Source organism: Euwallacea fornicatus, chromosome 23 (assembly GCF_040115645.1).
Source record: "Euwallacea fornicatus isolate EFF26 chromosome 23, ASM4011564v1, whole genome shotgun sequence".
In the NCBI taxonomy this organism is placed as follows: domain Eukaryota; kingdom Metazoa; phylum Arthropoda; class Insecta; order Coleoptera; family Curculionidae; genus Euwallacea; species Euwallacea fornicatus.
Genome location: NC_089563.1, coordinates 3577983 through 3605813, shown reverse-complemented (window position 1 = coordinate 3605813; position 27831 = coordinate 3577983). Strand labels below are relative to the sequence as shown.

The following is a 27831-nucleotide window of genomic DNA, read 5'->3' as shown; positions in this document are numbered from 1 at the left end:
CAGGAAAGTCCAATTTTACTTTTTCTAAATTGCAATTGAAAATGATAGACCAAAGTTGATTGTACCTACCTTGGTGAAGACTGTGGAGCCGTGGAAAAGCCCTACTTTCTCCACCATCCCAGAAATTGAGGACCCAACCGATGCTATATCTCGAAGACTGAAGGATGATGATAGTTGCTTGCTGTGGTGGGTAGTGGAATTCTTTTCGCTTCGTCGGGGTGAAACGCTTCGGTTTCTGTACTAAAACCAGAGGAATAGTTTTGGGTAATTTCCAATTGCAGGGGCACAGTCGATGAATATAATGTGGTCCTCTACGAAAGAAATGCTACTTTGGGACAATGTCAATGATAAGTTTTGACTGCGTTGGGAGAAAGGGAAATTTTATTATTAGTTCCCATATTTCGGGAATAGAGGAGCCTATACTTTGCAAAACAGGACGGGACTTCTTGGAAGATCCTCTAGGAACGGGTTTCCTTTTTTTTTCTTACCTCTTCTTTCTTGGTTCCGTAGATGGTCTTTCGATCCACAGGGATGATACCTTTTCTTATTTATTGCTTCTCAATTTTAAATGAGATTATATTTCTATTTCAAATTTAAAATTTTAAGTAAATTCCCACTTTTCTGTTAATGAAAACACAAAACGAACTTTCGCGGTTCGATTGTTGACAAGCGAATGTCTTAATTGTCATTCGATATGTTCTAGTGTGTTTAGTGGTGTAGTTCATAGGTTTTTTTTTCAAATTAATCCTTCCGAATGCCTGTTTTTCGGGGTTGGTGGGGGGTGGTTCTGAAGGGGCGCAAGCCGTCCTAAATGCGCCTCCTACGCCTATGGGTATGCAGGTGAAAAAAAAAGGGGAGAAAAATCAAATGGGGAAAACTGTAATTGGGCGGGGAAGAAATCTGTAAGATTCCGCCTCTAGGCGGCAGATGGCGCATGTAGAAAAGGGTTGGGAACTGTTCTTTGAATGGAAGGTTATCTAGAAAAGGTTCTTCCCCTGGACGGTAGATGGCGAATGTAGAACATGGTGGGTAACTGTAATTTGTTTGGGAGGAGATGTGTAAAAGGTTCTTCCCCTGGACGATAGATGGCGCATGTAGAACAAGGTAGGAAACTGTAATTTGAATGGGACGAAATCTGTATCAGGTTTTTCCACTGGACAGTAGATGGCGCAAATAGATCAAGAAAGGAAACTGTAATTTGGCTGTAAAGAAATCTGTAAAAGATTCCGCCCCTGGACAGTAGATGGCGCATGTAGAACAAGGTAGGAAACTGTAATTTGAATGGGAAGAAATCTGTATAAGGTTTTTCCCCTGGACGGTAGATGGCGGATGTAGAACATGGAAGGTAACTGTAATTTGTTTGGGAAGAGATGTGTAAAAGGTTCTTCCCCTGGACGATAGATGGCGCATGTAGAACAAGGTAGGAAACTGTAATTTGAATGGGAAGAAATCTGTATAAGGTTTTTCCCCTGGACAGTAGATGGCGCAAATAGATCAAGAAAGGAAACTGTAATTTGGCTGTAAAGATATCTGTAAAAGATTCCGCCCCTGGACAGTAGATGGCGCATGTAGAACATAGAAGAAAACTGTAATTTGAATGGGAAGAAATCTGTAAAAGATTCCGCCCCTGGACAGTAGATGGCGGGTGTGAAATAAGGAAGGAAACTGTAATTTGGTTGGAGTAGAAATCGAAGTTCATAGATGGCGCAACAGAAAAGTGTGTAACTTTGCTAACGTTTAGTGATAAAGTTCATAGGTGGCGCGACAGAAAAGTATGCAACTTTGCTAAACATTTGAACCTCAAGTGCATAGATGGCACTAAAGAAAAGTATGTAACTGCTTACATTTGAAGTCGATTTCGACTCAGATCGGCAAAGTAAGCATAATGTGGACATAAACGGCAAATCTGCACTTTAGCTGTTCTAAAACCTTCAGATTTGCTCCAAATTATGTAAATTGTATGATCTAGGTCTATCTATAAAATTTTCATCAATCCGGAATTTAAATATCGCCAATTCCGTGTTACCGTAATGTTTCATTGTAAATTGACCGAAAACCATGATTCGGATTTGTACAAGTAACGTCACACACAAAATTGCTCAAATCGACTCATATCGGCAAAATAAGCGTTATCACGAAATTGGGATTATTTACGACCTCTATTAATGCAAATGATAGAATAAGTCCGAGATTGCACTCTTTTCACGATTTAGATCAAATCTGCATGTTATGTTACTTATGTACAGCCAAATCATGATTTTCAGTCACTTTATGAGGTATTATTACCTTATCACGGAATTAGTGTTATCTTTTTTTAATATCACCTACAGTGTGTCCGGGTTAAGGATTTAACACTTTCGTAAAACCTTTATTTCTTAATCGATTTTGACATTGTTTTTTTTAATCGTTTATCGTTTTTTGTTAATTAGATATTAAAAAAACGTCAAAATCGATTAAGAAATAAAGGTTTTACGAAAGTGTTAAATGCTTAACCTGGACACACTGTATATAAAGCATCCTTTAAAAGAGCGTTTACATTTGCACCATAAAGAGGAATAGTAAGTTGAAAACACCACAATGTATCTAAACATAATATATTCCTTTATAAATGCAACTGATCCATATGAGCACATTGTCTTAATCATAATATTTAAATTGTTACTTCAACTTAACTTTTTAAAACTACCTAACATTTCGTTCTACCTAGACTGACATAAACATTTGTTGGTGATATAAAATTATTGTACCTTAAATATTTAAAAATATAAAGAGTAGTATGCATGATTAAGTAAAAATTAAACCAGATATTGAAATTATATTTATTGCTATATAATACCTCAAATCTCTAAATGCATTTTACAAGTTTCCTCGCTTTTCTTGTTCCATCTCAATAGCTTCAAATAGGGCTTTAAAGTTACCAGCTCCAAAACCCTGTAACAAAAATTCTTAAATCATCTTGAAATCGTCTGAAATAAACAAGATAAAATACAAAAACCTAAGACCAAAACACAATAAATGTACAGTGTATGCATATTTCCCATAACAAACTTACATTGTGGTTTCTTCTCTGAATAACCTCAAAAAAGAGCGTGGGACGATCCTGCATGTTTTTCGTGAAGATTTGCAATAAATAGCCGTTTTCGTCATAATCAATCAGTATTTTCAGCTCTTCTAAGACTTTGAGCTCCTCTGCAATCCTCACCTTACTTTTGCTCAGATTTGTACGTAAGATTTCATAGTACGAAGAGGGAACTTCAAGAAATTCAACCCCACGGGACTTTAAATGTTTGACCTATATCAAACTCTTTGTTAGAAACTTCTTGTGGATATAGAACATCTTGTGGTGTTACCGAAGATATAATATCTTGAGTGTTTAGTGCGATATGTTGGACACCTGCTCCTCCATAATAGTCTACGTATTCCTGAATTTGGCTTTTCTTTTTCCCTGGGGCGGGCTCGTTTATTGGGATCTATGACCAAAATTATGATAATATTCATCGTATTTATTCGCAATTTGTATGCATTTACTTTCACATTTTCCTCCCAATTGGCCATCACAGTGCTTCTTAATGCCGAATACTCTGTATGAAGTTGGGAATCGTCTACAGACCAAAACCTATGAAACTGCAGGATGTTTTCATACCATTCAATCACAGACTGCATTTCGCCATCTGCTTGATTGCCTACTACGTGGTCGATGAAGTCTAATTGACCAGGTGGCCTGAGAAGAGAAAATCTAATTATAAATATTGTTCACAAACAATTAAGACATTTAACACACAATTTTTCTGATAAAGGGTCCTCAGGAACTGAAATAAAGCCTGGTAGGAAAGGCCCTTGATAGAAAGATCGGTCGATGAATGTGTGTACTGTATCTCCAAACTGTCAAGAAAACAGGAAGTTATAAAATAAATTGGATGTAATTTGAATGTTGAAATTTTAAGAATGATTTGATGAGTATGAAAGATGAGAGGAGCAATATGAAAAAGACATGTGGTTTAAATAAAAATTCTCTAAATTAAGATTTCTGAAAGATTGATTAAACTTGGAGGAAAAGAATAGAAAAATTTTATCAAAAGAACATTGTCCAATTTGACAAAATGAGATATTGGGAAATTTAGCCACCTTTTTGAGTAAAGAATTTTCTTTGGATCAATTTATTTAAAGCTGATTTTTGGACAATCAATAAATTAAAATGTTACTTACCGTTTTTATGGTGGCAAATCGTACCTCTCCGTTAAAATCAGACTCGGTCCATATGTTTTTGACGATTTTAGCACCTTTCTCCTCAGCATGCTAGAAATATCCAAATACGTCTAATTACATATAAAAGCTTCTATGTATAAGAAAAAAATTCTTACTTGAATAATTCCATCCAAATTTTCCACTGTAAAAGCAATGCTCTTGACTCCATCTCCGTGCTTGGTCAAATGATCGTTAAATTCCCATTGGCTGCCCTCATATGCCGAAGTGAAAACGAATGTTATCTAAAAAAGTAATAAAAAATAATTGACAACATTTAAATCGTCATAGAAACAGAATTACCTTATTTTGTTGGACTACATGCGAAGCAAACTTCCTCTCTCCAGTTTCTAAACCTTTATAGGCCAGAGGTTTAAAGCCTAATTTGGTTATATAGTAGCTAGCTGCCTAAAAATGATCTAATTTCATAATCATATTTTTTTTAAATTATGATATACATTTACCTGTTTTGCATTACCAACAAAAAACTCTAAATAATCAAAGGCAAGGAATCTGCCATTATTGGGCTAAAAAACAGGAATACACCATTGATTAATTTGCTTTAGTAATACAATTTCCAAATTACTTACCTTAGGCCCTTTATCAATATAAGTTGTCTAGAAAGAATAAATATAAAGTTTTCTAAGTATGAAATTTTTAGCTCGTATATGCTTACCATAACTACATAGTATTCCTTAGGTGAACGGTTACTGAATTTTTTCAGTTCGAGGAGCTCTTATATAGTTCTCTTAAAAGTCCAGCCTAAGCAGCTTGTTTTTCACCTCTTTATTAATATGCAAGGATTTATTCTAATTTTGTGCGGAGATATTATTTCAAATGCGAAAAACTACTACTCACTTGTGTAAGGTATCTAAACATGTTTACTATCGATTTATGTATTAATTAATGAGATTGTAACACTTTTCCTTAGGTTAGCAACGCATAATAGGTGTTTTGTTGTAGAACTTTTAAAAAATGATTTATAATTTATTGGTAGCCAGCACGTGTATTCCTAGAAAAATAATTGTGACTTTAAGGGCAGGAAACAATTTTTATTGGTTGAAACCTATCTAAGTTAACCAGGATTGGAGTAAGATTTGGTTACTAGTTAGATATTTTCAAAAAAAATTACCTTAATATCTATTTTGAATATTTTAATCTAAATTTGGATAAAAATTTCTATTTCGTGATTGTATCCATCTTTCATGTATCTAGGAACTTTAAATAAACATTTAATTCAATTTTTTAAAGATACTAATTCAATGTTTCTACTATTCAATTTTAATAAATAGTTCTTAATGGCAATATATTTATGGTGAGATTTCCCGTGTGTCTACGATATGGTTGAAAATAATAAAGCTATTATTTTGAAATATTATAATCATACGAGTTTCTTCGAGGTAGCAGATAGCTTACAACGATTATGTAATTATAAAATAGTAGCTATACGAGGTGTTTCAAATAATGTGAGTTTTATGGGAATAATGGAAACGGTAAAAGATTTAAGGTGACTCAAGTTAAAAAAATATCCGCATTTTTGTGCTTAGTTCAGAAAATGTTCTAAAATTAAAAATATGTACTGGGGCTATTAAAATATGAAGAAAACATTGAAATCATAAATTATGAGTAAACTGAATAAATTCTGTCAAATTTGGCGATTTTTATTATTGACAACTAAAAAAAATTAGTTTTCATGTATGAAAGTAGAAAAAAATATTAATATGTAAACTAAAATTCTTTTAAAATATTTGCTCAATCTTTCCAGCAACTTAATAAAATAAAACAACAATATGTTAAAATTTCCATTTTAATCTTTCATTAATACTAATTTGTAGTTTAACACTCAAGGAAAATGGGTCAGTGATTTTTTTAACAATTTTCAAGTATTGCATCATTCATTTAACACTATCTGTAGTAGGTAAAACTATTATAGTACACCATTCTTTATTCTATTTCATTCATTCATCGAACCATATGTCGCTGATGCAATATTTACAAAATATTGCAGATATACATTTGCTTAGTTAAAAATACAAGATGTCTCGTATTAGTAGACCAATCCGTTAATCGGAGAATCCTTATTCGAAAATAATTAGACTTTCCTTATTGTACTTTGCCTTTTGGCGCTTTATACTCATTACACAGGATGTTGAAGTTAGTAAAAAAATACTTTTATTAATAACTTGGGTGTTTCTTAACCTTAATATATTTTAATGAAATTTTACAGTGATGTATAGTTCGATTAAATGCACATTTCCTAAAATTTCAGTAAAGAAATTTAAAGAAACAATGGGGAAAAGGGGGAGATAGTGTGCACGTTTTCCCCATTTTTTTTGCGCACGCCAATCGTGTATTTGTTTAGTTATTTAAATTAGTTTTCTCATTATTGTAAAATTTTGATTGATAGCTTTAGAAAATATTTCAGCTTATTGCCTCCCAATACGTGAATTCCATTATTTATTTATGTTAAGAAAGTAGTTTCAAAACACACATGATAGCCGTTTGAGTTTTGGTGTCCTTTGTAGTTATTAGTGTCTTGATTTTCCATTTGAAAAGCGATCATTCTCGTACTAATACCCGGACTGTCATGGAAAATTTGTATAATTTCCTCTTTCTAGTGTGGTTAATTAAATAAATAAATAATGGAAGCCATGCGCTGGGGGGTTATAAGATGAAATATCTTCTAAAGTAAGCTGTAAATCAAAATTTTACAAAAATGAAGAAATCCAAATAAAGAAATAACTAAATATATTCACCATTAGTGAGGGAAAAAAAGGCGGGGACAAAACATGCACAAGACTTCTATTTTCCTTACTGTTTTCTCCAATTTTTTTTACCGAAATCTCAGGAAATGTGCGCTTAATCGAACTATATATTATTGTAAAATTTCATTAAAGTATGTTATGAAACACCCAAGTTATTTGCAAAAGTATTTTTTTACCAACTTCAATACTCTGTATAATGAATATAAAGAGCGAAAGAAAAAAGTGCCATAAGGAAAGCCTAATTATTTTCAAATAAGGATTCTCGCGTTAGTAGATTGGCTTATTAATACGAGACATCCTGTATTTTTGACTAAGCAAATGTATGTCCGATTAGCAGGTTAGTTTCCTAATACGAGACACTCTGTATATAGTTTTTTAATAATCACTACTGTCTGGTGTTAACAAGTCCTTATGATATAATTTGCGAAAAACACACAGGGTTTCTTTATATCTAAGATTAAAACTCAAGTAGAATGAACACCATCATGTCAAAGAGAAATATTTTCAATGAATTTAAATAACTATTCGTAAAGGATTTGCATTCCTCAAACCTTTTTAGTAAACCATGGAAAATTGAAAGGTACAAGATCCATAACATCAATAATTGGAAAGTCCATTATAATTTCAGGTAAGTAAAACCAAAATTAAAAATCAAAGACATACGTGTTAAGAAAAAGCTACATACGCAATTCCTTTCCTATTCTCCAATGTATATTGCAAGCCAGCATATTGATCCAATACTTCATCTCACTCGATTTAATTAATCGCTCCTAAGCTTTCTCGCTCTTTCCTCATCCTGACCTAAATTTTACGTCCTCCCCGTTAGTGTTTAAGTCTGTAAACACCAGTTGCTGATGAGATTGTCACGCTATCATTTTATCAATAGAGATCCAGCAAAGTGATATGGAATTTAATTATAATTAACTGGTATCAATCATAAGTTCATAACTCCAAAGTGGAGTTAACTGTAACGAGTAGCTATGGACAAGACTTGTTTGGGAGTGAGATAGAATGGTGGAAAGGTCAGTGTTATTAACATATGTTTTCTCTGACATTTACGGGGAAATCAATGGAAGGGCTTTCTAAAGAACGTAGAGGTCAGTGCCGCTTTGTTCTTACACACTCACCTAGAAGATAATTCCAGAAGGCGATAAGAGTAGTAATAATGTCAGCTACGATAGATGATTCCATGGAAGATGACGTATTTGAGGCCCAGGAAGACCACTCCAAACTGGAAATTACTGAAAATAGCGTGGATAGACATTCTCCAACAGGATATAGAGACTACCAGCCCCCACCTGAAGTTTTAACCTTATGCAGGACCAATGTTTTGGAAGATATTGATGTACCCATTCATAAGGTCCTTAAGATGTTTAGTCTCATAAAACCCCATAATTTGTTGAATTTTGCAGACAATTCTTTTGGGAGACAGTGGAGTAGGCAAAACTAGCCTTTTAGTGAAGTTTGATACTGGCCGATTTGAGCCTAGCAAGTTTTCAGCTACAGTGGGTATTGGGTTTACTGTAAGTAGTGTTTTCACTACATAAAGTGATTGGTAGAGAAATTTTTTTTTCCAGACTAAGCAAGTGCAAGTGGACGACACCAAAGTCAAGTTGCAAATATGGGACACCGCGGGTCAGGAGAGGTTCAGATGCGTGACTCATGCTTACTATAGAGATGCACATGGTAAGTTTGCTCATTTTCTGAATGTTTTTTGATATAAAAAAAAAACTTTTTTTTCAGCTTTGCTGTTACTTTATGACGTAACGAACAAAAAGAGTTATGACAACATAAGGGCTTGGCTAGGGGAAATAAGGGAGTATGCCCAAGATGACGTCGTAATTATGTTAATAGGTGGGTAGCTGCAAACGTTCACCAATTTGTTTAAAAGTTAAGCGATAGTTAAATCCTCTCTTCAACAACAGTATCTTTTCTGTAATGTAATGTGCGTTTTATGCAAATTTCAAAACCTGCAAGTCTGGTCTTAGCTCTATAACAACCGCAATAACCTTGAATAATTTTAAATAAGCATGTGGATTGATTCCATAATTTCTTAGATTCATTGTTGTTTTTTCAGGTAACTTAACTTAATTTTCGTCTAATTTACAAATTTCTTTGTTTCTAGGCAATAAAGCCGATTGTGGCGCCGACAGAGCAATAAGACGTGAAGAAGGAGAACGATTGGCTAGGGAATATAAAGTCACTTTTGTTGAAACATCTGCGAAGAGCGGGCAGAATGTGGAATTAGCTTTCCATGCTATTGCCAAGTGAGCTTAGAAGCTTCTTATTTTATCGGAAATAATCTAAACCGCATTGTGTTCTTTTAGGGAACTGAGAAACCGGCATAATGGCGACAATAAGGACCCCAATAAGTTTAATGTACAAGACTATGTGAGGGCACAAAGTGAGCATTCATCGACGGAACAGCAGTGTCCACCTTGTTCTACATAACCTTTAATAAGAAATAATACCCAGCAGACTGCCTTTACTATGAAGCCCTTATGAATTTTACTGGACTATATCATATATTATGAAAAATGATTTTATTAGCGGAAACTTCTTTTGTAAATGTTGACAAAGCCAATAAATATTTATCAGACATTTATTAATGAAACTAGAATATAAATAAATACTTATAATGTTATATTACAAGCAAATAAATGCGAAATTAGTAATTGAAACCCACCATATCCTTAATTTTGAATTTACTTTTCTGGAATTCATTTGCAGTATTTCACATTTCGTTTCAATATTGGAATTTATCGTTGGATATTCCAATAACTTTTAATTCAATCAGTACAACTTTGATATATTATACCAGGAAACCCAAATAGGGTGGGCAGTTTTAGATTTCCATATTTAGATAGGAAATCTTGGCAACTGTAGATGATATAGGCAAAGAAATAGGACACTTTGATGTCTTTTTTGGAGACAAGTCTAGGGGAATAATTAAGAGTTTTTGAGTGTGCTTTCTGTTTGAGCTTCTCATTGTCACAAGGGAAATCTTCTAAAAATACCCGGCCTAATGTCCTGACAACCGGATAATGTGGGATGGCCTGGAACTGTGTCTGGAGGATAAAAGTTCGGAGTCGGAGGGTTGGTCTATCATGTCTTGTTATTCCTTTTTGTCCTTTGTGTTATTTATGGTTTCACTAACACAGGATTATTCGGCATCTAACACGGTATGTTCCAAACCCTAATTTTTCGAGGCATTGCTGTAACACCTTCATGTTTTTTTGCCTTCACCATTTTTTCCATTAGGAGTTTCAGAGTCATACACGTTACCAAAACATTCCCTTATCTTTAGAAGTGCTAACGGTGAAAGATGCAGTGTTCGTCGGCGACGACACCGCAGGTGTTACAATTCAGAGTAGTTGTCCTATTCTATTTGTGGATTGGTTAAAACTCCCGTGGCCGTCGAGTGCCTCGTTTATGTAATAATTTAAGCTTTTGCGTTTGCAGGAGATTCAGGCAACTAGGTCCTGGATCAGTTTCTTGGTCCACGGTTCCTTGCTATGGAAATTTCCCCATTGTGTTTGCCATTTGCACATTGTCTGTCGTTGGGCCATGCGTTTCTCCGCTTTCGTGACTTGTGGTAAATCGCTCAGAATAATTCGTTCTCCCAAAGGGAAGTCGATCAACGGTATGATTCTCTGAAGCTGTCTTAGTTTGTTTAGGCTTCTTTAGCAGTACATGAGGTTCTGCATTTTTTAGGTTTCAGTTAGGTTCCGTCTTGGTAATTTTTAATAAACCCGCGAAATTTACATTTAAAATTCCTAATATACGCCACAAATTACTCAGCGAGCAAAGCACAAGACTACAAACGGGACAGAACAAAATTATTTGAACTGAAAATGTTAAATGGCCCGCTAATGAATATGCTATGAAGTTTTTCATCTTAATTTATAACGAATACACAAATATAGCAAATAATTATTTAGATAGATATTGGTTAAATTCAAGTTTTATTGTCGTCAGGTTGGAGACTTCATATTCTAATTTACGACGATGCCCTTAACCTTTTATTGTTTAATGGCGCGTTTTCGAGTGATTGTATTTTTCGGAAATTTTGACTTACAATTCTAGATCTTTCTCTTAGTATTACTGTAAAAAGTGTTAATTTTAGAACAAAATGGGTAGTGTGCATATAATTGCTACGCTTATTATTGCTTTTTCACAATATGGCAACGTTGTCATCATTGAAGGTTCTGACGCGCATTGAGAATATTGTCCCAATAATATTATTACTATACATATATGTGTATGTGTACGCTACGAACAATATAATACTTCTAATATTCGTTCTGACACTACTCTAGAGACTCTAGTAGAACAAGTTTGCCGAAGTGGAGAGGAAATTCTGCTTCAACCTTACCTCATGAATTAAATGAAAATACCAAAATCGGACCGTCCTCATTGCGTCCTTAACTTAACCTTACTTTGAAGAAGTAAAGGGAATGCAGATATCTCACATGTTTGATTCAAACATTTGTGCAGATTTGTGAAATTAATTTATATTACGTGATAATCCCTACTATACTCATTGTAAAATTTCTATCGAAAAATGGGAAGAAAAGCTAAATTTACGGAGGAGGTATTAGAGAAAAGAGGCCCAGGAAAAAAGGCAAAGAAGCAGAAAGATCCCACATTTCCAAAAAGCTTAACTGGTAAGATGGATTTAAATTGTGATTGAATTTTTTGTATTTTAGTTATAAGTATTTCAAACTTTTAATTGTTATGTTTTTTCTAGACACAAAGGATGCAGACAAGAAACTGAGTTCAAGGCAAAAGAAAAGGTTAAAGAAGCGTGAGGAAAAAAAAGTAGTACTTTTAGAAAAACGGAAGGAAAAGATGAAAACTAAGAAAAAGGAGAAAAAAGAAGCTCCAGAGAAAACTCAACCTCAAAAGCAATGCTTCAGTGAAGGTAACATCATAATGCAGTAACTAATATTGTGTCATTTTGTAATAATGAAGGTATTTAATTGTAGTTATATTTTGAAATTTGTTATCAGAAAATATATCTGTAAAGTTAGTAGTGTATATCAAGGGACTGTAGGGATGGTTCATGGAGAATGTTTAAAATGGAAATGATTCAAGCGAAAAGAAAACTTATCCTATCTATATAATTTTAAAGTAAATAATTTAATGCAATGTTTTTTATTCTTACAAAGCATTTATTAAGTAGGGTGCGTGAATTTAGTTATAAACTAGTGCAAGTATTAATTAAACTAAATGACTGAGGGTTGCATTAGTACTTGATTTTTGCTTAGCATTACAGTTGAAGTACTTGGAGTATTTGGTAGACGGATCAGTTAAATAATTTTATTTTTCATTTAAAAATATTGATTTAAGCTTGAAACAATAATTCATATACATATGTATATGTATAATAGTTATTTGTCATTAATGAATATTGAAATAAAGACTCAGACGACGATGACTTACTTCCCATTGAGAAACAAAATATAAAGCTAAAAAAGCGGCAAGCTAGAGAAGAAAAAGAAGCCGAGGCCGAAATGCAGCTCAATATCGCGAACCAAGAAAAGTTTCAATTTCCTACTGAAGAGTCTGAGAGAGAGCAAGTCCAATCTTTACAGGTTTAAAGGTAAATCCTCTATTCAGATTTGAAATAACCAAAAAATTTTTATAGGACGTTCAACAGAGGATTCGTGAAATTATCACAGTCTTATCAGACTTCAGTAATCAAAGAGATGCGAACCATTCTAGAAATGACTATATTGAATTTCTTAGGAAGGATCTCTGCACTTATTATAGTTACAATGAATTCCTTATGGAGAAATTTATGCAACTCTTTCCGCTCTCGGAATTATTGGAGTTCTTAGAAGCTAGTGAAGTACAAAGGCCACTCACTATACGAACCAACAGTTTGAAAACCAGGAGAAGAGATTTGGCACAGGCGCTGATTAATAGAGGCGTTAATTTAGATCCTATTGGCAAGTGGAGCAAGGTGACGCTGAGTTGGTAAATTTTATTTTTGCTTGTTTAATCTTGGGTTTTTTCTTAGGTGGGATTGGTAGTATATTCCTCTCATGTACCAATAGGAGCCACTCCTGAGTATTTAGCAGGGCACTATATCATACAAGGAGCATCGAGTTTTTTGCCAGTTATGGCGCTGGCGCCACAGGAAAACGAAAAAATTTTGGATATGTCCGCAGCTCCCGGAGGGAAAGCATCGCATATTTCCGCAGTTATGAAGAATACTGGGGTGTTATTTGCAAATGATTTAAATAAGTAAGTATTTATTGAAACATAATTATCATTATTATACAATGTCTTCTTTTGAACACAAGAGAGCCCTTCAACATCCAATCTGGTTTATTTTACATTTGCAAGTAATTATAAATTAACTATTAAACGATATTTTTAGACTCACTAAATTTAAGGAGTTCTCTGTGGCTTACTGGTTGTCTTCTAGTATGCGTAAGTCTTTGGCGAAACTACCTCGTTAAATAACGTAATACACAGTTTTATGGTTTAATTACTGCTCTGCTAAACAAAACAAATTTTTGGCAAATTGCTGTAAAAAATTTTCATCACAGCTTTATCTTGGTTTTATAGGGAACGAATTAAGGCTGTTGTTGGCAATTTCCATAGATTGGGAGTGGTGAACAGCATAATTACCTGCATGGATGGAAGAAAAATTCCCAATCTCATGAAGGTATTTTTTGATAGGGTTCTTTTGGACGCTCCCTGTACTGGTAAGCTATACAACTAAATAATTCTATTGTTGAACCTCTACAAGTGATTGTAGCCTTGTAATTGTAAACAATAGCGAGTTTAAGTGCGTTTTCACATTATTTTTGGTATTATATTGGTATTTCTTATTAAACTTGGGATTATGAAATGCTGCCGCATTGTTGTTACGCTTAGTGTTATTCAGCAAGTTCATGTCGAACCGCATTTTTTTAATGAAATATCCTATACATCAGTATATTTTTGGGTTCATCTTGGGATATTAGGAATATATTATGTGGCATTCGCTATTCCGGCTATTATGTCTTTTTAAAATATTTAAATTTGAAATATGACACTCTGCCCGTTTCAGGATCGTATCTTTCAAACAATTTTGTATCAGGGCAAAAAAGTTTTCACCTTATTTTATGTTTGCTTTTCAAAATCAATTCAAAAAGTGACTAATAGTATAACGTCGGTGAAAAAAAAATGTACACTTTATTACAGGAACTGGAGTAGTTGCCAAAGATCAAAGTGTGAAAACCAGCAAAGACGAAACTGATATTCAGAGATGTTACAACTTACAGCGACAATTATTATTAGCAGCAATTGATTCGGTTAACGCAAAATCCTCAACGGGAGGTAAGTGCTATTATAGTTCCGTTATATTCTTTTTAGTCTTATTATTTTGTTTGTTTTAGGTTACATTGTATATTCAACTTGTTCGGTTTTGCCAGAAGAGAACGAGTGGGTGATAGATTTCGCTTTGAAAAAGCGGAATGTGAAACTGGTGGAAACTGGCCTGGGATTCGGGACTGAGGGTTTCACTAAATATAGACAGTTGAGGTACTTTTTAAAATTTATTGTGCATTTGACTACAGACATTTATTTTGCTATAAAGAATAATACTCTAATTTGCAATATTTTTGTTACCAGGTTTCATCCAACGTTGAATTTGACTAGGAGGTTTTACCCGCATGAGCATAATATGGACGGCTTCTTTGTTGCTAAATTGAAGAAATTCTCTAATGCCATTCCAAGAAACGATGATTCCGATATTTTAGATACACCAGAGAGTAACATGGAAGGTTAATATATGTTGAAATAATATTAAGAACTTTCTCCATTGTTAATTTATTACTATAATCTAGAAAGACAATCTAACTAATTTACTACTATTTGATTGCACCTTTGTCCTATATTTCAATTACTATATATTCCCTCTTCCTTTTGTTCTTTTAGATCTAGGGAGGTATCCCAGTCTAAAAGGGGTTTCTCCTACACTTGATCCGTTTGCCGACTTGCTTTTCCTACAGCTAAACTGCCATTCTGACAACGAATGTTTTGTTGAGAGTTACTTCTCTAGCCGATTCTTATTAAGATATTCGTGTAGTTTTACTGAGGTTTCTATCAGATAAATTGGTTTGTATGACCCGGGTTGCTCATTGTCTTTGTTAGGTTTACGTAACAAAAAATGTTTGGTTACTTTCTAGAAATCGGGAAATTCTTGGCTTTTTAGTATTTGGTTGAACAGTCTGGGGTATATTTCGGGGAAGACATCGAGATTGTACATAAACGTCTCTACTCTGAGACCTGGGATTGTGATGCTTTTTAGTTTCTTGCTTGCGGTTGTTAATCCCTCTCTGATTGAAAACACATATATGGCGGGCAGCGTTTTCACTGGAAAATATTGAAGGTGTCTCGAGAAGAAGTGTTTCCTAATTCCATTATTTTGGCAACCGTTGACTCATAAATGTGGTCGGGTTTAAATTATTCATCAACCATTTTGTAACCGTCGCTCCAAATATCTTTAAGTTTTTTGCAGACCTCCATGAATTTGTTTTTTTTTTTTGAGCCGAACTCTTTTTGGAGCCACTCCCTGGCCGATTTGTATTCTTAAAACACCGCTTCAGTAATATCGACATATGAGTTATTGCGGCTGGCTCGAAACACACGTCTTTTAGTCTTCATGCGATCTTGTCTTATTTGATTGATTTTTTCTCTCCACCAATACGGGTTTTCATTGCTGAATGCATCATTGCGACCGTTGCGAGATGCTCGGAGCGCTTTTTCTATTATTTTAGAGATTTTTTTAGGTAATTAATTACTGTCTTACGAAACAAAAGTTCTTCAAAAGGGTCAATGAAGTCTTGTTTATTCGATTTGGTATTAAAAAGGCATCAGTGTCTTTCGTATTGGTGTGTTGCCAACCTTGAACTAGATGTATTTACAAATATAAAATGCCCATGTATACAAACCAAACGCGTGATCGTTAATTTGGTCACCGTTGATTCGTTCTTTGGGTCGTCTAAATGATCGATAATTTTATGACGGCCCTTCATAGCCTTGAACTTGTTTGATTTTAATTTTTGTCAAGATTATACACTTGCATATATCGTGAAATCTAATTCATTAAAAGAATTTGTTTAAAAAAATTTTCTGGTGTAATATTTGGGATGAGATCGCCCTGGCGTCATTGGTTTTCAGCTCCCATTCTGGTCATTTGGTATTTAAGTCCTCTAGCACTAATAACTAATATAAGACAGAAAGATAAAAAAGTTATACCTGTTTTCCACTATTGCACATACGTTTTTATTTCTATCTAGCAAATACATACCTAAATTCTCATCGTCTTAAATACCTTTTCCATTAATAATTTTATTACACCAATAAAAATCAAATTAAAAATTTATTGTTTTTTGGCATCCATTATAAATTTCATATAACAATCTTTTTCCAAATTAAATTCAAACTTAATTACCTTTAACTCTCCTAACTTATCTTCAACTTTTTTAGCATATTCTTTTAAATCTTTTTTCCTATTTTGAGTTTTAAATAACGGATGCTCCACTACTAGCAAAGCACTTTCCCTCATAATCTTTACTATAACTTCACGGTCAAAATACCTTAAGTAGTTATGACCAAAATATACGACATTAAAAAAATTCCAGTAGCTCTCTTTATAGAGCATTTGCTTTAACAATGACAAAGTCAAAAATTTTATGGATACATTCTTGAGCTTAATGCAACTCTTGACTTCTTTCCTGGTCACTTCTGGGGCCCTCATATCCACTACCATCTTGCCATGACTGAGAACGGCATGTCCCAATTCCAAGTCATTTTTCTTCACGTGTACGTACTCAATACTATGTTCAATTTCATGAAATATTTGCTTTAAGTTTCTCTCAATTACATCAGTTGATCTGAAAGTAATGCAATAAAAATAAAGTTGTAAGGGATTACGTTTTAGAAATTGAACCTGTGAAAATTTTGTCCATTGGTATTTCTGAGAAAGCTCTTATCTTCACACTCAAGTCCGAAAGTGACAAAAGGGCCAGTTTCCATATCACCAAGATATCCATAATGGGCAAATTGTTGCCCATTTTGCAGAATACCGCAAACTAAACTTCTGTTGGGCCTAGCCATTTCTGATTCCAACCAGGAATACGCCATACCGTTAAGTCGGAACATACGGTACTCTTGGTCGCATATTTGTCTAGCTCCTGCAAGGTGAAGACGCATGTGGAGGTCCCAATCAAACACTCCCATTTTAGAATCATATCTACAAACGTTGTATTACTTCACAACATTTTAGACCTTCTTTAAAACTCACCTTACACCCAGTTTCTTCCTTATTCGCCTATCCCACATATCTACAATATTAAACTCGTCTTTACCACCCCAAAACTTGACCACGTTTTCTAAGTAGTCTCTTTCTTTGTATTTAATATCCAACGATAAGAAATCCATTTTTTGGTTGAGATAGTCATAGTTGGTGATCATATTCACCATGGCATTGGCTGTGTGGGATAGATACTTTGCGGTAAATTGTCGGACTAAAGTGTTTCCGTAGAGTTCCATGAACACTCTAGTTTTTTGTTCAGAGCCTAAAGAATCTTTTGGTTGAAAAGCTGTATACATAAGCAGCAATTGTTTGGCTACGGTCTCCATGCATGCCTCCATGAGGTAAAAGTTTATTTGCACTGACTCCTGAAAATTATTTTCAAGAAATATAATCACGAAAAAAACTTATAATCTTACAGCATCATGCCGATATCTACGAGCGAGAGTCTGCAACACGTGCCTCGAATCCGTACCACCAACAATTAGCATATTCAGCACTGACGGTAAGTTTTTATTCTCAGTCGACTCCTTAAGGTCTTTAATTAAGTCCAAAGCTGGAGTTATTCCCCAAAACATCTTTGTTTTCAAGTGGAACTATGCTTTATTTATAATTTAATTTAAACCCATGATGGATTTATTGATCAAACTTGAGATACGGATAGGTGTTGACCTGCGGTGTCTATTGAAAATTGGTAACTATGGATACCTACGTTTCAGTATTTCTCATTAATCTAAGGGCAGACTTCATAGCTGACTCATATTATATAGCGATTAAAACGATTTGTTAAAAATCAACCAAGAAGTGTTAACTACCACATGAGAAAATTGTCGAGTAGAATTTTTTCTTTTGAGGAACATAACACAAAGCTAAATCACATAGTCTCTTTTCATAATATTGCACTAATAATGATGAAGTGATTCAGAAATAATTATCAAAAATTATATATCGTAAGTATCTTTGATGAGTTTTTGTCTTTTCATATGTGATTCATATAAACTTTGACTAGGAAAAAAAATATATTTTTTTTTAATTAAATGTGTTCGCAGCGTTTCTTTTCGAATTGAACGCAACTGCGATATTTGGTAACCAGAGATATAGCATCCCGGCAAACTTCCTATCTTCTTTACCGCTGCCTCATATGATAGCAGGCGTTCACGATTTTTTGTAGTAGTAGATTTCTGTTAGTGATTAGAACGCTGCACACTTTTTCTCTTAGAGTGCCTCACAAATAGAATCAAGGAGGGTTAAATCCGGGCTTCTCTCTGATCACCGTCGCGGTCCGTAACTTCGAATGACTTTGGTTGGAAATTTGCTACCGCCATAGTAAGCACTTTAAGTTTCAAATTTCAGTGAATACGCAGAAATAAATGCAATGAACATGAAGAAAGTAGCAAAATCACAAAATATAAACTTAAATTTTGCTATATTTTGTAATTTTATTACTTCGTATTGATAGTACCTATTTTTGAGTACACGCTAATATTTGCAAACTAAAATTATTTCTCGCAGAAAATAAATCTTCTATTCAATAGTAAGTAATATTTAATTTTATATTTTAGGCAGTGACATATTAATAACACTATATTTACATCCTTCAACTTTTCGATTTAAAAAATTGTTATTTTTAAAAAGAATGTACACGGTCCCCAGCAACACTTTTAGTGCTAAAACTAGTTGCAATTTCATAAGACTTTCCTAATTCTAAAGTAACAAAAACGTGTTACTGAAGCCTGTGCATAACGAAGTTCCGACAGATTGGAAACACTTTAAGGTGAAAATGGAGGATAATCATATATCTATCATTAATAATATATGCAGGCAATAGGTGTTGTGGAATATTGTGTGGTTCTCAATATGTCGAAAGCGTCGATAATAAATAAATTGAAATGAGTACACAATGGTGAGCAAGTTTTTTTTAACAATTTGTTTACTTTTCTCCTTAGATTTATTTTTATACTTATAACTGGTAAACCGTGCAGAACTTAACAAATTTCAAATGAACCACGTGGATGGCGCTTATATACCGATTTTTACATGTTTTCTTTTTGTTTTGGCACAAATAGAACTTAACTGAAAATAGGTTAGTACAGAGGGAGTAACAGACAGGATACAGCGAGAATTCTAAGCTACACAATGATTCTTTATTATTATTTTTAGAGGTTACATGACGTAAAATAAAAATCAATCATTTCATTTTACATGAAGATTAACAACTGGATGCCTTTTAAAATTTATTACGAGAATTCATTTAGGAAAAATTCAATAAAAATGCCCTTTATTACTGGTAACGAACGTATGTAAGATATGAAACAATTGATTTTCAACATGTAAAGGGCCTTAGTTTACATTTTGGACGTAATAATTGACAATAACTGTATTTATCGGAACAAAACGTATTAAAAGTTTTAAAAAGCGCGGCTATGGAGACTTCAAGAAATCGATTGTTAATAGAAAGCACGACGTTTGTCACTTTCACCCATGCTTTCTGTTAGCAATCACCTTAATATAATATCAACAAAAGCACGAACTTCTTTTATGATTAATCGATTAGAACCAACATGCATTCGTTCTATTTACACTGGGTACCCTCTAATACGTGAATGGGTAATATTCTTCTCAATATAATCTTAAAACACCAGACTTTTTACTCTACTGAGCATTTAGAATTGTCGTAGATGGCGATAAGAGAAATGGAAGCAAAGTACTGTTGTAATGTAGAATTTTGGTATTGGTGATATTGCGGTGTAGTGCTATAGATGATAAGGCTACATAAAATTTCGATTGCTTATGGAATATGGAAACGTATTGCTGATGCAAAATGAAAGCTGAATCGTTTCTTTTCTGATAGTTTTAAAATCAACGCGTATATTCTTGGGTATAGGTATTTTTTTCTTATAAATAACAAATGGATGTTGAATAAAGTCACTTTTGTAACTATTGCCGATAGAACTTATTGCTGATTTATCGGTTTGTTTATCTGAGGGTTTCAATTAGTCGAAGAATTAACTGACTCGTTACTAAAGTTGACTCATCTTGTCTTAGATATATCTTTTGAGGTAAATTTAAACAATATATATCACTGTTGAAATAACACAGAAGCTTTTTGCTTGTACAAAATATTATTTTTTACATCATAAGCTGAATGATTTTATGATCATTGACAATGTCCGGCAGTTATCTAGGTAGAAGCAAGATTTATAAACTCCATTACCGGTCGTTGTTCTCGTTTAATAAGTTTTCTTTGTTGGATACTATTATTTCATATGTTTGCTTGCTGTATCATCTCAACAGCAACAACAGCAACTGAACGACGGGAACAACAGAGTTTATAAATCCACTTGACACAATTTATCTTTCTTGCAAACACGAGCTTTAAACTCAGAGTTCGAAATCTCCGATACGTGACAAATTTAACTTTATTTGAAAAACAAGGCAAACTGCATTCAAAGAGTTTAGAGTCTAGTGGCTGATTTTAAAAGGAGGTACTTTTAATATGTGATCTTCCTCTTTCGTTTTTTTCCTTTTAGTCCTGACTTTAACTACAAATTTATTCATTGATTTTGCTTTCTTCAATTATTTTTGGTTAGTCACAAATTCTCTATCGCCTTTTTTTCTTTAAAAAATAAAATATTCCTTGTGCCTCTTCTTTTTGAGATAAGTCAGATCTCAAGTCAAGAAGTTTTGTCTCTGTTTCAGTTATCCAGCATGACTTCTACTACAAGTTTTTCCACCTCTATAAGTTTTTTCATGAAAAAAATTTTTCCTTTATATTGAGTACTTTTTGGTATTTAGTCTTATTAACTTATCTTTCCTATTTTTAATATTTATCAGGATTATTTTAGCTTATCGAGAACTTTTGATCCTTCATTATCACTTCTTGGTGGGGAAAACTGTAGAAATATGTGTTATAATGTTAATCTTGGGGGAGATAAGAGGAACTGGTAGAATTATTGGAAAAATTTTGCCTACTTTTATGCCTTGTACAATACTTATTATGAACCAGACCACATGAAATGTTGAATATAGAACGAAAGCTGACTGGACGAATATTATTATTCTTTCTATCTATCTTCTCAAATTTCTTTTTCACTCTCTTTGTCTCGTCAAAGACAACATATGTATGAGTCTTCCTGTTCGTGATTATGTGAGTTACTTCCTGTTTCTTTCCGATTTATCTATCTTATCCTCTCTATTACCATTTGATACATATTATTGTGTCCAAGATATGTTCTTTTCAGTCGCATGTCCAAAACATTCGAACTTAAAGTCGGTGCATCCCTAGTATTTTGTGAAGTTTGTCTAAATCCCAAACCCAAGTGCGCTTCAAATTTATATTCGTTTTATCCTTAAATTATGTCCGAAGAACCTGGAGAGTCTTTTAAAGTGGGAGGAATAAGCTTGTTAGAGATCTCCGGATTTACCTCCAGCAGTTAGGTGTCTTCAAGGGTCTTGGCAAATGTTCTAAGTCCCCGATTCGAGTTCAAAAGATAGAAGAAGGAGTTAATAGTTCATAAAGTTTTAAAAATATGTTCAGGGGCATTTAGTAATAGCCATGCTTCTTTTTCATGGCGTTGATTTTAAGACCTAAAATTACTCAAGAAAATCTTAGCAACATCTAACTTTAGTTCAAAATATCTTACATCTAACACCGACAGTTATTACATAGAATTATACTATATTGAATAAACTTAACCATCAGCCTACACCACAGTTTCCCAAATACATTCAGTGTTCACTACTAAAATGTGCAGCTTCACATACATTGTAGTCAAAACCCGAATATAATACGCATACGTTACAGAATTCAATACTTTCCATAATACTGAAAATACTATTAACCATATAATATGGAATATGGTAAACGATACAAAGCTTTGGCCTTTTGGAAACTACTTGTCGCTTTCTTTAATAGAGAGGAAACCGTATTGAAAACAACGAAGACACATTCACATAGAAGTATGTACCCTGTATGTACCATTATATACACGTTTGGAACACATAACACATATTTGTTTTTAGTTTTTAGAATATCTTGTTATTTGCACGAAAACTTAGTATGTGATTGAGAGTTTAAGGAGTGATGATATGTAAGACTTAAAAAAAGCAAATTATTTTTAAGTCTGATTTAACATACAATAACTAATTTCCAATAGTCTAAACTGCAGATTAGAATTTTATGTAGCCTTCAGAATAAAAATTGATAACGAAAGTTTTTGTTTTTTAATAACAATCCCATCGCCATCTTTATAATATGTACTGTACTGTACAAATCTTTACCAAATTATTATTAGTAAATCATTCAGCAAATTAACTCAGTTGAAGATAGCTATTTTAATGAAGCAGCGTATAATTGTATAGTTTCAAAACTGTTAGTCCATCGACAACTGAATTCATTTTCACAACGATTTCGAATTAAAATTTTCCAGAAGAACACAAATTAGTGTGTACAGGTGGGTAAAGAATCCCAACGTCGTACTATGTGACGGTTAATAATACATAATAAACCACCCTGTATATATTATACTACTTTTGTAATTCAGAAAGGAAAAGACAACACAACACAAAAGCAACGGTGGAATAAATTATCTACTTTTATAGAATATAAAGGAATGCCTAACTTTCGCGGTCTACAAGTAACTTCAAGACCTAAAAATCAACAGTTTAAGTATATTTGTCGAAACCAATTATTCCTTTTTTTAGGCGACTACTATTCGCCTTAACGATCATTATAATTTATCACTAAGCGCCAGGAACGAACCAGTACATTCTAGAACTCATTTTTTGTAATAATAATTGAAATATCTCTGTCATTAATGAAAGAAGTGTAACCTGAGTAGCAATTTTGTGAGATAATTTCTTTTTCAATGATTGACAGTAACCTTTATCAAATCTCACAACCTACTGCTTTTTTTAAAATTAATTCTCACACTTGATTGTGACCAGAATGTTTTTGAAAACTCCTCTTGCAACAAAATTAACAAATTTTTGCAATTAAATTAATTAAACTAATATACTTATATACATACATCCGTACTATCACATAACACAACCATCACTAATATACGTGTGTATTATAAGAAGTTTCCACTACGGAGTGAACTTGAGCGCTTGTGTTGGACACAAATCACCGCCGGTGTCGGCCGGATATAAAAGCTGAAGCAACACACCTCAGTTAGTTAGTTCCCGGACAGGCAGGAAAAGCCTAGAGCGATAGCAGAACAAAAGGCGGTAGTTCCGCTCAACTTTGCTAGCTCACAGAAGAAAACAAAAGCACGATCAAGGAAATCGAGCGCCAAAACTCGAGATCCTTTACAACACGGGGTTTTTTAGTGGGTGAAACCTCACACAGGTTGGATGCACGGGCACCAGTATCGTCTTCCGCCAAGATTTTTTATCCCCGAGGTCGCGTCCCCCCCCAAAAAAAAAACTCAGTTGACTGGCACAGAGTCTTCATGCTAAAACGACCATTGACCATTGCTACGAGCAAGGGGGCTATAGCCCCATTATAGCTTCGATGTAAGAGAAGAATCCACCTGTCTACGAAGGAAAAGCAGCAGCTGATAAAGTCTATCATGGTAGCAATCCTCACGTATGGATTAGCTGCATGGGAATAGGTTGCAGAAATTCACCCTAGACGGATAGATGCTACTGTAAATATTTACCTCCAAATATCGGTTAACATTACAATGGTTGGTAGTAGTTTATTATTACGTTGATAGTCACTGTACGTTTTCGTGAGACCTAATGTCAACCAAATGTTCAGAAGTTGAATCACTAGATAGAGCTTAGAATGTCTCTATCTATGTTTCTTTTTTCACATTACGTTTCGGAACTTATTAATTATAGTTCTCGATGTTTGACCGATACTATTAGCGCAAATCTATATCTATCGGTGTGAAGCCAGCGATTTAATTTTGAGTTTTATTCTTAGTTTAACTTAAGACTAACCAAAGATGCAATGACGAGGCCGAAAGATGTAACATTCATTAAAGTTATAGACATTTAATGCTCACTCTTGATCGTGCGAAATTTATTTCGAAATGTATTCAGCACTAAATGCTGATATGGCTAATTTCTAAAGACTCGAGGTGGGTACCTGGTGTGGTTACGCAAGTAATAATTATTGTGAGTCCTATAAAGCGTTCATTACAATTAAAACTAGAATTTGGACTAATAATTGGGACTGTCGCTACTTATTTCAAAAGAAATTTTTTTCTTCTTTGTTTAATCTTTATTGTTTCAGTTCAGGGAGATCTGTGTTTAAAAATCAATGACAGTTTTTAAGACTTCATGTTTGGGCAATAAAATGGGAGTCGCAAATTTAACCCGTGAAATGGTCAAGATGATCAATTTGAGTTCCTTTTTAAAATAATTGCCCTGCTGTGCAGTTTGGAGAACTATTGAAGCTAAACTTTAAAAAGTGTCCAAAAATAAAGTTGTTGTTTGTCACTCTACTCTTAATATCTCAATTAATACTTTTTTTTTTAATGGATAGTAGGTAGTTTTTTGCTACTCACTTACTAACTTATTGAATGCTTGGAAAGGAATATGAAGATTTCAAAGGAACAAGATACATATGTATGTAGTTTTTTCAACTTGTTTTAATTTAGAATGAAGAATTTTACACATCTACCATTGATATTCTCTTGAAGATCGAACGAATATAGATTGTTAGATAAAGTACTCATGAGATCTTCTAAATGGTATGTACCACAAATCCTTTTCGAATTGATAGTTCGACGCTTATTCTTCCCTCTTCTAATGGGGTGAATTCAATCTGCGAAATAAAAATCTTAGAATTCGAACGTTTTTGCAAATTTTGTTCTTATGCCAGAAATATTAAGGTTTGAAACTTTAACTGTCGTGCGCTGTATAAGAATTTATTACCCAAATTTACATACATGCCAAGCGTTGCGGACATAAAACGTATTTTTGAGGATTCATCTGCAAATCCGTGGAATATTGATTAAAAAATTAACCTTGCTGATAAGATTGTGAGATGCCTGAACTAATAGATATTTCAATTATTGTTAAATCACATTGGAACATTTAAGCGGTGTATGATACAAGAACCGTATAAAATTATTACGGAGACGGTACAAAGGAACTGTACAAAAGTGTCAATGCGGCTAGTTCGTCCTGTATCATATGGAACATTGTAACTTTTCCTAGCTTAAAACTACAATAAAAAATCGTTTTGTCACCGAAGATTTTCGGAAATTTACAGGAAGGGCTTTGACGACGTTGAGCTCCTGAGAAATTCGCTACTTTCGAATAGCTACGAAACAAAGCCATTGCTATGATTATTTCGTGCTTAACAAATTACCTACGTAGGGCTCAACGTCTGAAAGCTCACTAACAAAGGCATAATCGGGTCAAACCCAAAACACCGTTTACGAATTTAGAATTATACATGCACCAACGCGTATTCGGTGCACGGTTCCGCTGCTTCATGTGATCGAAAATACGACATTACGTAAAATTTTTATTAATTATTGTATCTAAAACTTTAAAGCTGGATTAGATAATTTGCAGTGTTTTTGGAGAATTATCGACATTCGATGGCATTTTATAAAATGGGAGTCCGCTTAAGCCATACTGTCATTTTTCCAATCACAATCAATGTAATTATGAGCAGCATCGATTATTAAATTATTAGGATTAATTGTCTTTAGAATGTCAACAACTAGGTAACAGCCACTAAAAAAACAAGTCCGACGACGGCACACGACACTAAATAATGAGGGAGGCGATTGGCGCCCCGTCCCTGTAATCGCCACCACCGAACCAACTGCGCCAAGAAAACCCTTCATCCACACTTCTATCTATAATGGTTAACATCTAATTGTGATAACACCCTTAAACATAACACATTTATATTTTAACAACGTCAACTTTATAAGCTAATTCCATATATCCCTGAAGGCGCAGAATTTCCTTGACGAGACGTTTACAAGTGGAACACCATGAACAACCTGGTGATGGCTAACAAACACACTAGCAGCACTACAACGTACGGCAACCATCATAACTGACAATGGTCTGACAGGTCTTCATCGTCATCGTCCTCAATAGGCAACTCTGGTGGTGGCGGGGGCAAAGACAGTGCCTGTACCGGCCCTGGCGGCCTAGACAGCGAATACGTCGTCTCTTCCTCAATCAGGTCCGGGTCTAAGGGAGGCCAATCTGGCAACCCTCTTATCGCCCACTATCAGTGTTTGTATTCGGGGTAGCGTTTCGGGCGGTGGATGGTGGCGTGGTCCGGATGGGGTGGCGGATGGGGCGGTCCTGAGGCAGGGGCTCTGCGTAGGAAAATTGAAATATGAACTGAGGGGAAGATTGTTAATATTGCGTCGTCAAGAAGTTATGTATTATGCCAAATAGATATCGGGGCTATTCTAAAGAGAGATAACCGATCTTGGAATGTCAGACATATACTGGGTATCATGATAAAATATACAGGTATCACCAGTTCAAATGTAAACATAAGGATTGTACAAGTGGCAGAAGGATCGTACAAGATTTAATATAAAGTATAGTAACTTTAACTGTTAATTTTAAATTCGGTCTTGAATGATTTTTAAAAAAATTGTTTAAACACGCTAATTTTTATTTTTACAGATGCACTTTTTGATAATGTTCCGATCCTACGAATGTCAACCCCTTAGCTAGGGTGACAGTTACTTTTAAATGTTTAAATGGAAATGGAGTTCAAGTGATATATCATTTTAAAGATCTTTTCAATTTGACTTTATCTAAGATATTACTTTTCATCATAGAGTAAAATAATTTTAAAAATAAACAAAATTTAAAATAATCAAATTATTTTTTCTTTTAACTTAGCAACTGTTTGAAATTTTCACTCTTAACTTCTTGGCACAGCCCTAACCGGTGATAAAATTTATCTCTCATATTTTCTAACGTATTTGGAGCGATTTGTTAAATTTCTTGTTCGGTAAGTTCTTTCAGTTCGTTGATATCGTGTGGTTTTGTATTGTAAACCTTTGATATCAGGTATCTCTATAAAAAGGAATCGAGAGGAGTGAGATCGGGGATCTCGATGGTTACTTTATTGAGCCTCTTCTTCCTATCTATCGATTTGGAAAAAGTTCATCTAGATTTAAGTGAACATTCCGAGCAAAGTGTGGTGGCGCTCCATTTTCTTGTAACTATTTCCGTCCGTCCGACATATCTGGATTTACTTCAGTAGACGATAAATTAGATAATGTAGGAATTAGTTCGTCTTTCTTCGAAATTCTAAATATCATTGGCCATTTAAAATTTCATAGAATAATATTGGTCTCAATATTCGATTTCTTATGATATCCGCCCAAAAATTTATTTTTGAAAGTACTATGTGGGGTGTTCTCTCATCTAATGAGGATTCACTGTAAACCGATATCGATTATTTTGTTTAATGACATATCCATTTAATGTAAAAGTTGCCTTATCAGTAAACTAAATCCATTCCATAGATATTTCGAATTGTTGAACAACATTCATAAT

The 27831-nt window shown here is 34.0% G+C and overlaps 5 protein-coding genes across 16 annotated transcripts in view; 2 read left to right on the top strand and 3 right to left on the bottom strand.

Moving 5' to 3' along the window:
• Window positions 1–2578: 2578 nt before the first annotated feature.
• Hpd (4-hydroxyphenylpyruvate dioxygenase) lies at window positions 2579–5037 on the bottom strand. Its single transcript, XM_066295915.1, has 11 exons — window positions 4919–5037; window positions 4833–4859; window positions 4707–4769; window positions 4546–4650; window positions 4362–4487; window positions 4207–4296; window positions 3782–3882; window positions 3529–3721; window positions 3351–3470; window positions 3053–3292; window positions 2579–2931 (listed from the first exon to the last, which is right to left on the bottom strand). The coding sequence occupies exons 1-11, from the start codon at window positions 4919–4921 to the stop codon at window positions 2857–2859; spliced, it is 1143 nt and encodes a 380-aa protein (XP_066152012.1). The 5' UTR covers window positions 4922–5037; the 3' UTR covers window positions 2579–2856.
• A 2718-nt stretch (window positions 5038–7755) lies between these two features.
• On the top strand, window positions 7756–9688 carry LOC136346600 (ras-related protein Rab-37-like). Its single transcript, XM_066295916.1, has 7 exons — window positions 7756–8104; window positions 8152–8367; window positions 8420–8530; window positions 8585–8693; window positions 8751–8861; window positions 9133–9274; window positions 9335–9688. The coding sequence occupies exons 2-7, from the start codon at window positions 8173–8175 to the stop codon at window positions 9456–9458; spliced, it is 792 nt and encodes a 263-aa protein (XP_066152013.1). The 5' UTR covers window positions 7756–8104; window positions 8152–8172; the 3' UTR covers window positions 9459–9688.
• A 1579-nt stretch (window positions 9689–11267) lies between these two features.
• Window positions 11268–14872, top strand: LOC136346595 (probable 28S rRNA (cytosine-C(5))-methyltransferase). Its single transcript, XM_066295909.1, has 9 exons — window positions 11268–11674; window positions 11758–11931; window positions 12432–12604; window positions 12658–12975; window positions 13033–13259; window positions 13587–13726; window positions 14208–14342; window positions 14402–14546; window positions 14637–14872. Exons 1-9 carry the CDS (start codon window positions 11572–11574, stop codon window positions 14791–14793), a joined length of 1572 nt encoding a protein of 523 aa, XP_066152006.1. The 5' UTR covers window positions 11268–11571; the 3' UTR covers window positions 14794–14872.
• A 1498-nt stretch (window positions 14873–16370) lies between these two features.
• Dnaaf3 (Dynein axonemal assembly factor 3) lies at window positions 16371–18179 on the bottom strand. The gene is made up of 4 exons (XM_066295910.1): window positions 17742–18179; window positions 17314–17690; window positions 16960–17262; window positions 16371–16903 (listed from the first exon to the last, which is right to left on the bottom strand). The coding sequence occupies exons 1-4, from the start codon at window positions 17898–17900 to the stop codon at window positions 16390–16392; spliced, it is 1353 nt and encodes a 450-aa protein (XP_066152007.1). The 5' UTR covers window positions 17901–18179; the 3' UTR covers window positions 16371–16389.
• A 665-nt stretch (window positions 18180–18844) lies between these two features.
• The window catches only part of mmd (mind-meld), a 341450-nt gene continuing 332463 nt past the window's right edge, over window positions 18845–27831 (bottom strand). For all 12 annotated transcript variants that reach the window (XM_066295889.1, XM_066295897.1, XM_066295893.1 and 9 more), the window contains one exon: window positions 18845–26627. In XM_066295889.1, the coding sequence (XP_066151986.1) occupies window positions 26537–26627 (91 nt within the window). In that variant the 3' untranslated portion in view covers window positions 18845–26536. The remainder of the gene's footprint in view (window positions 26628–27831) is intronic.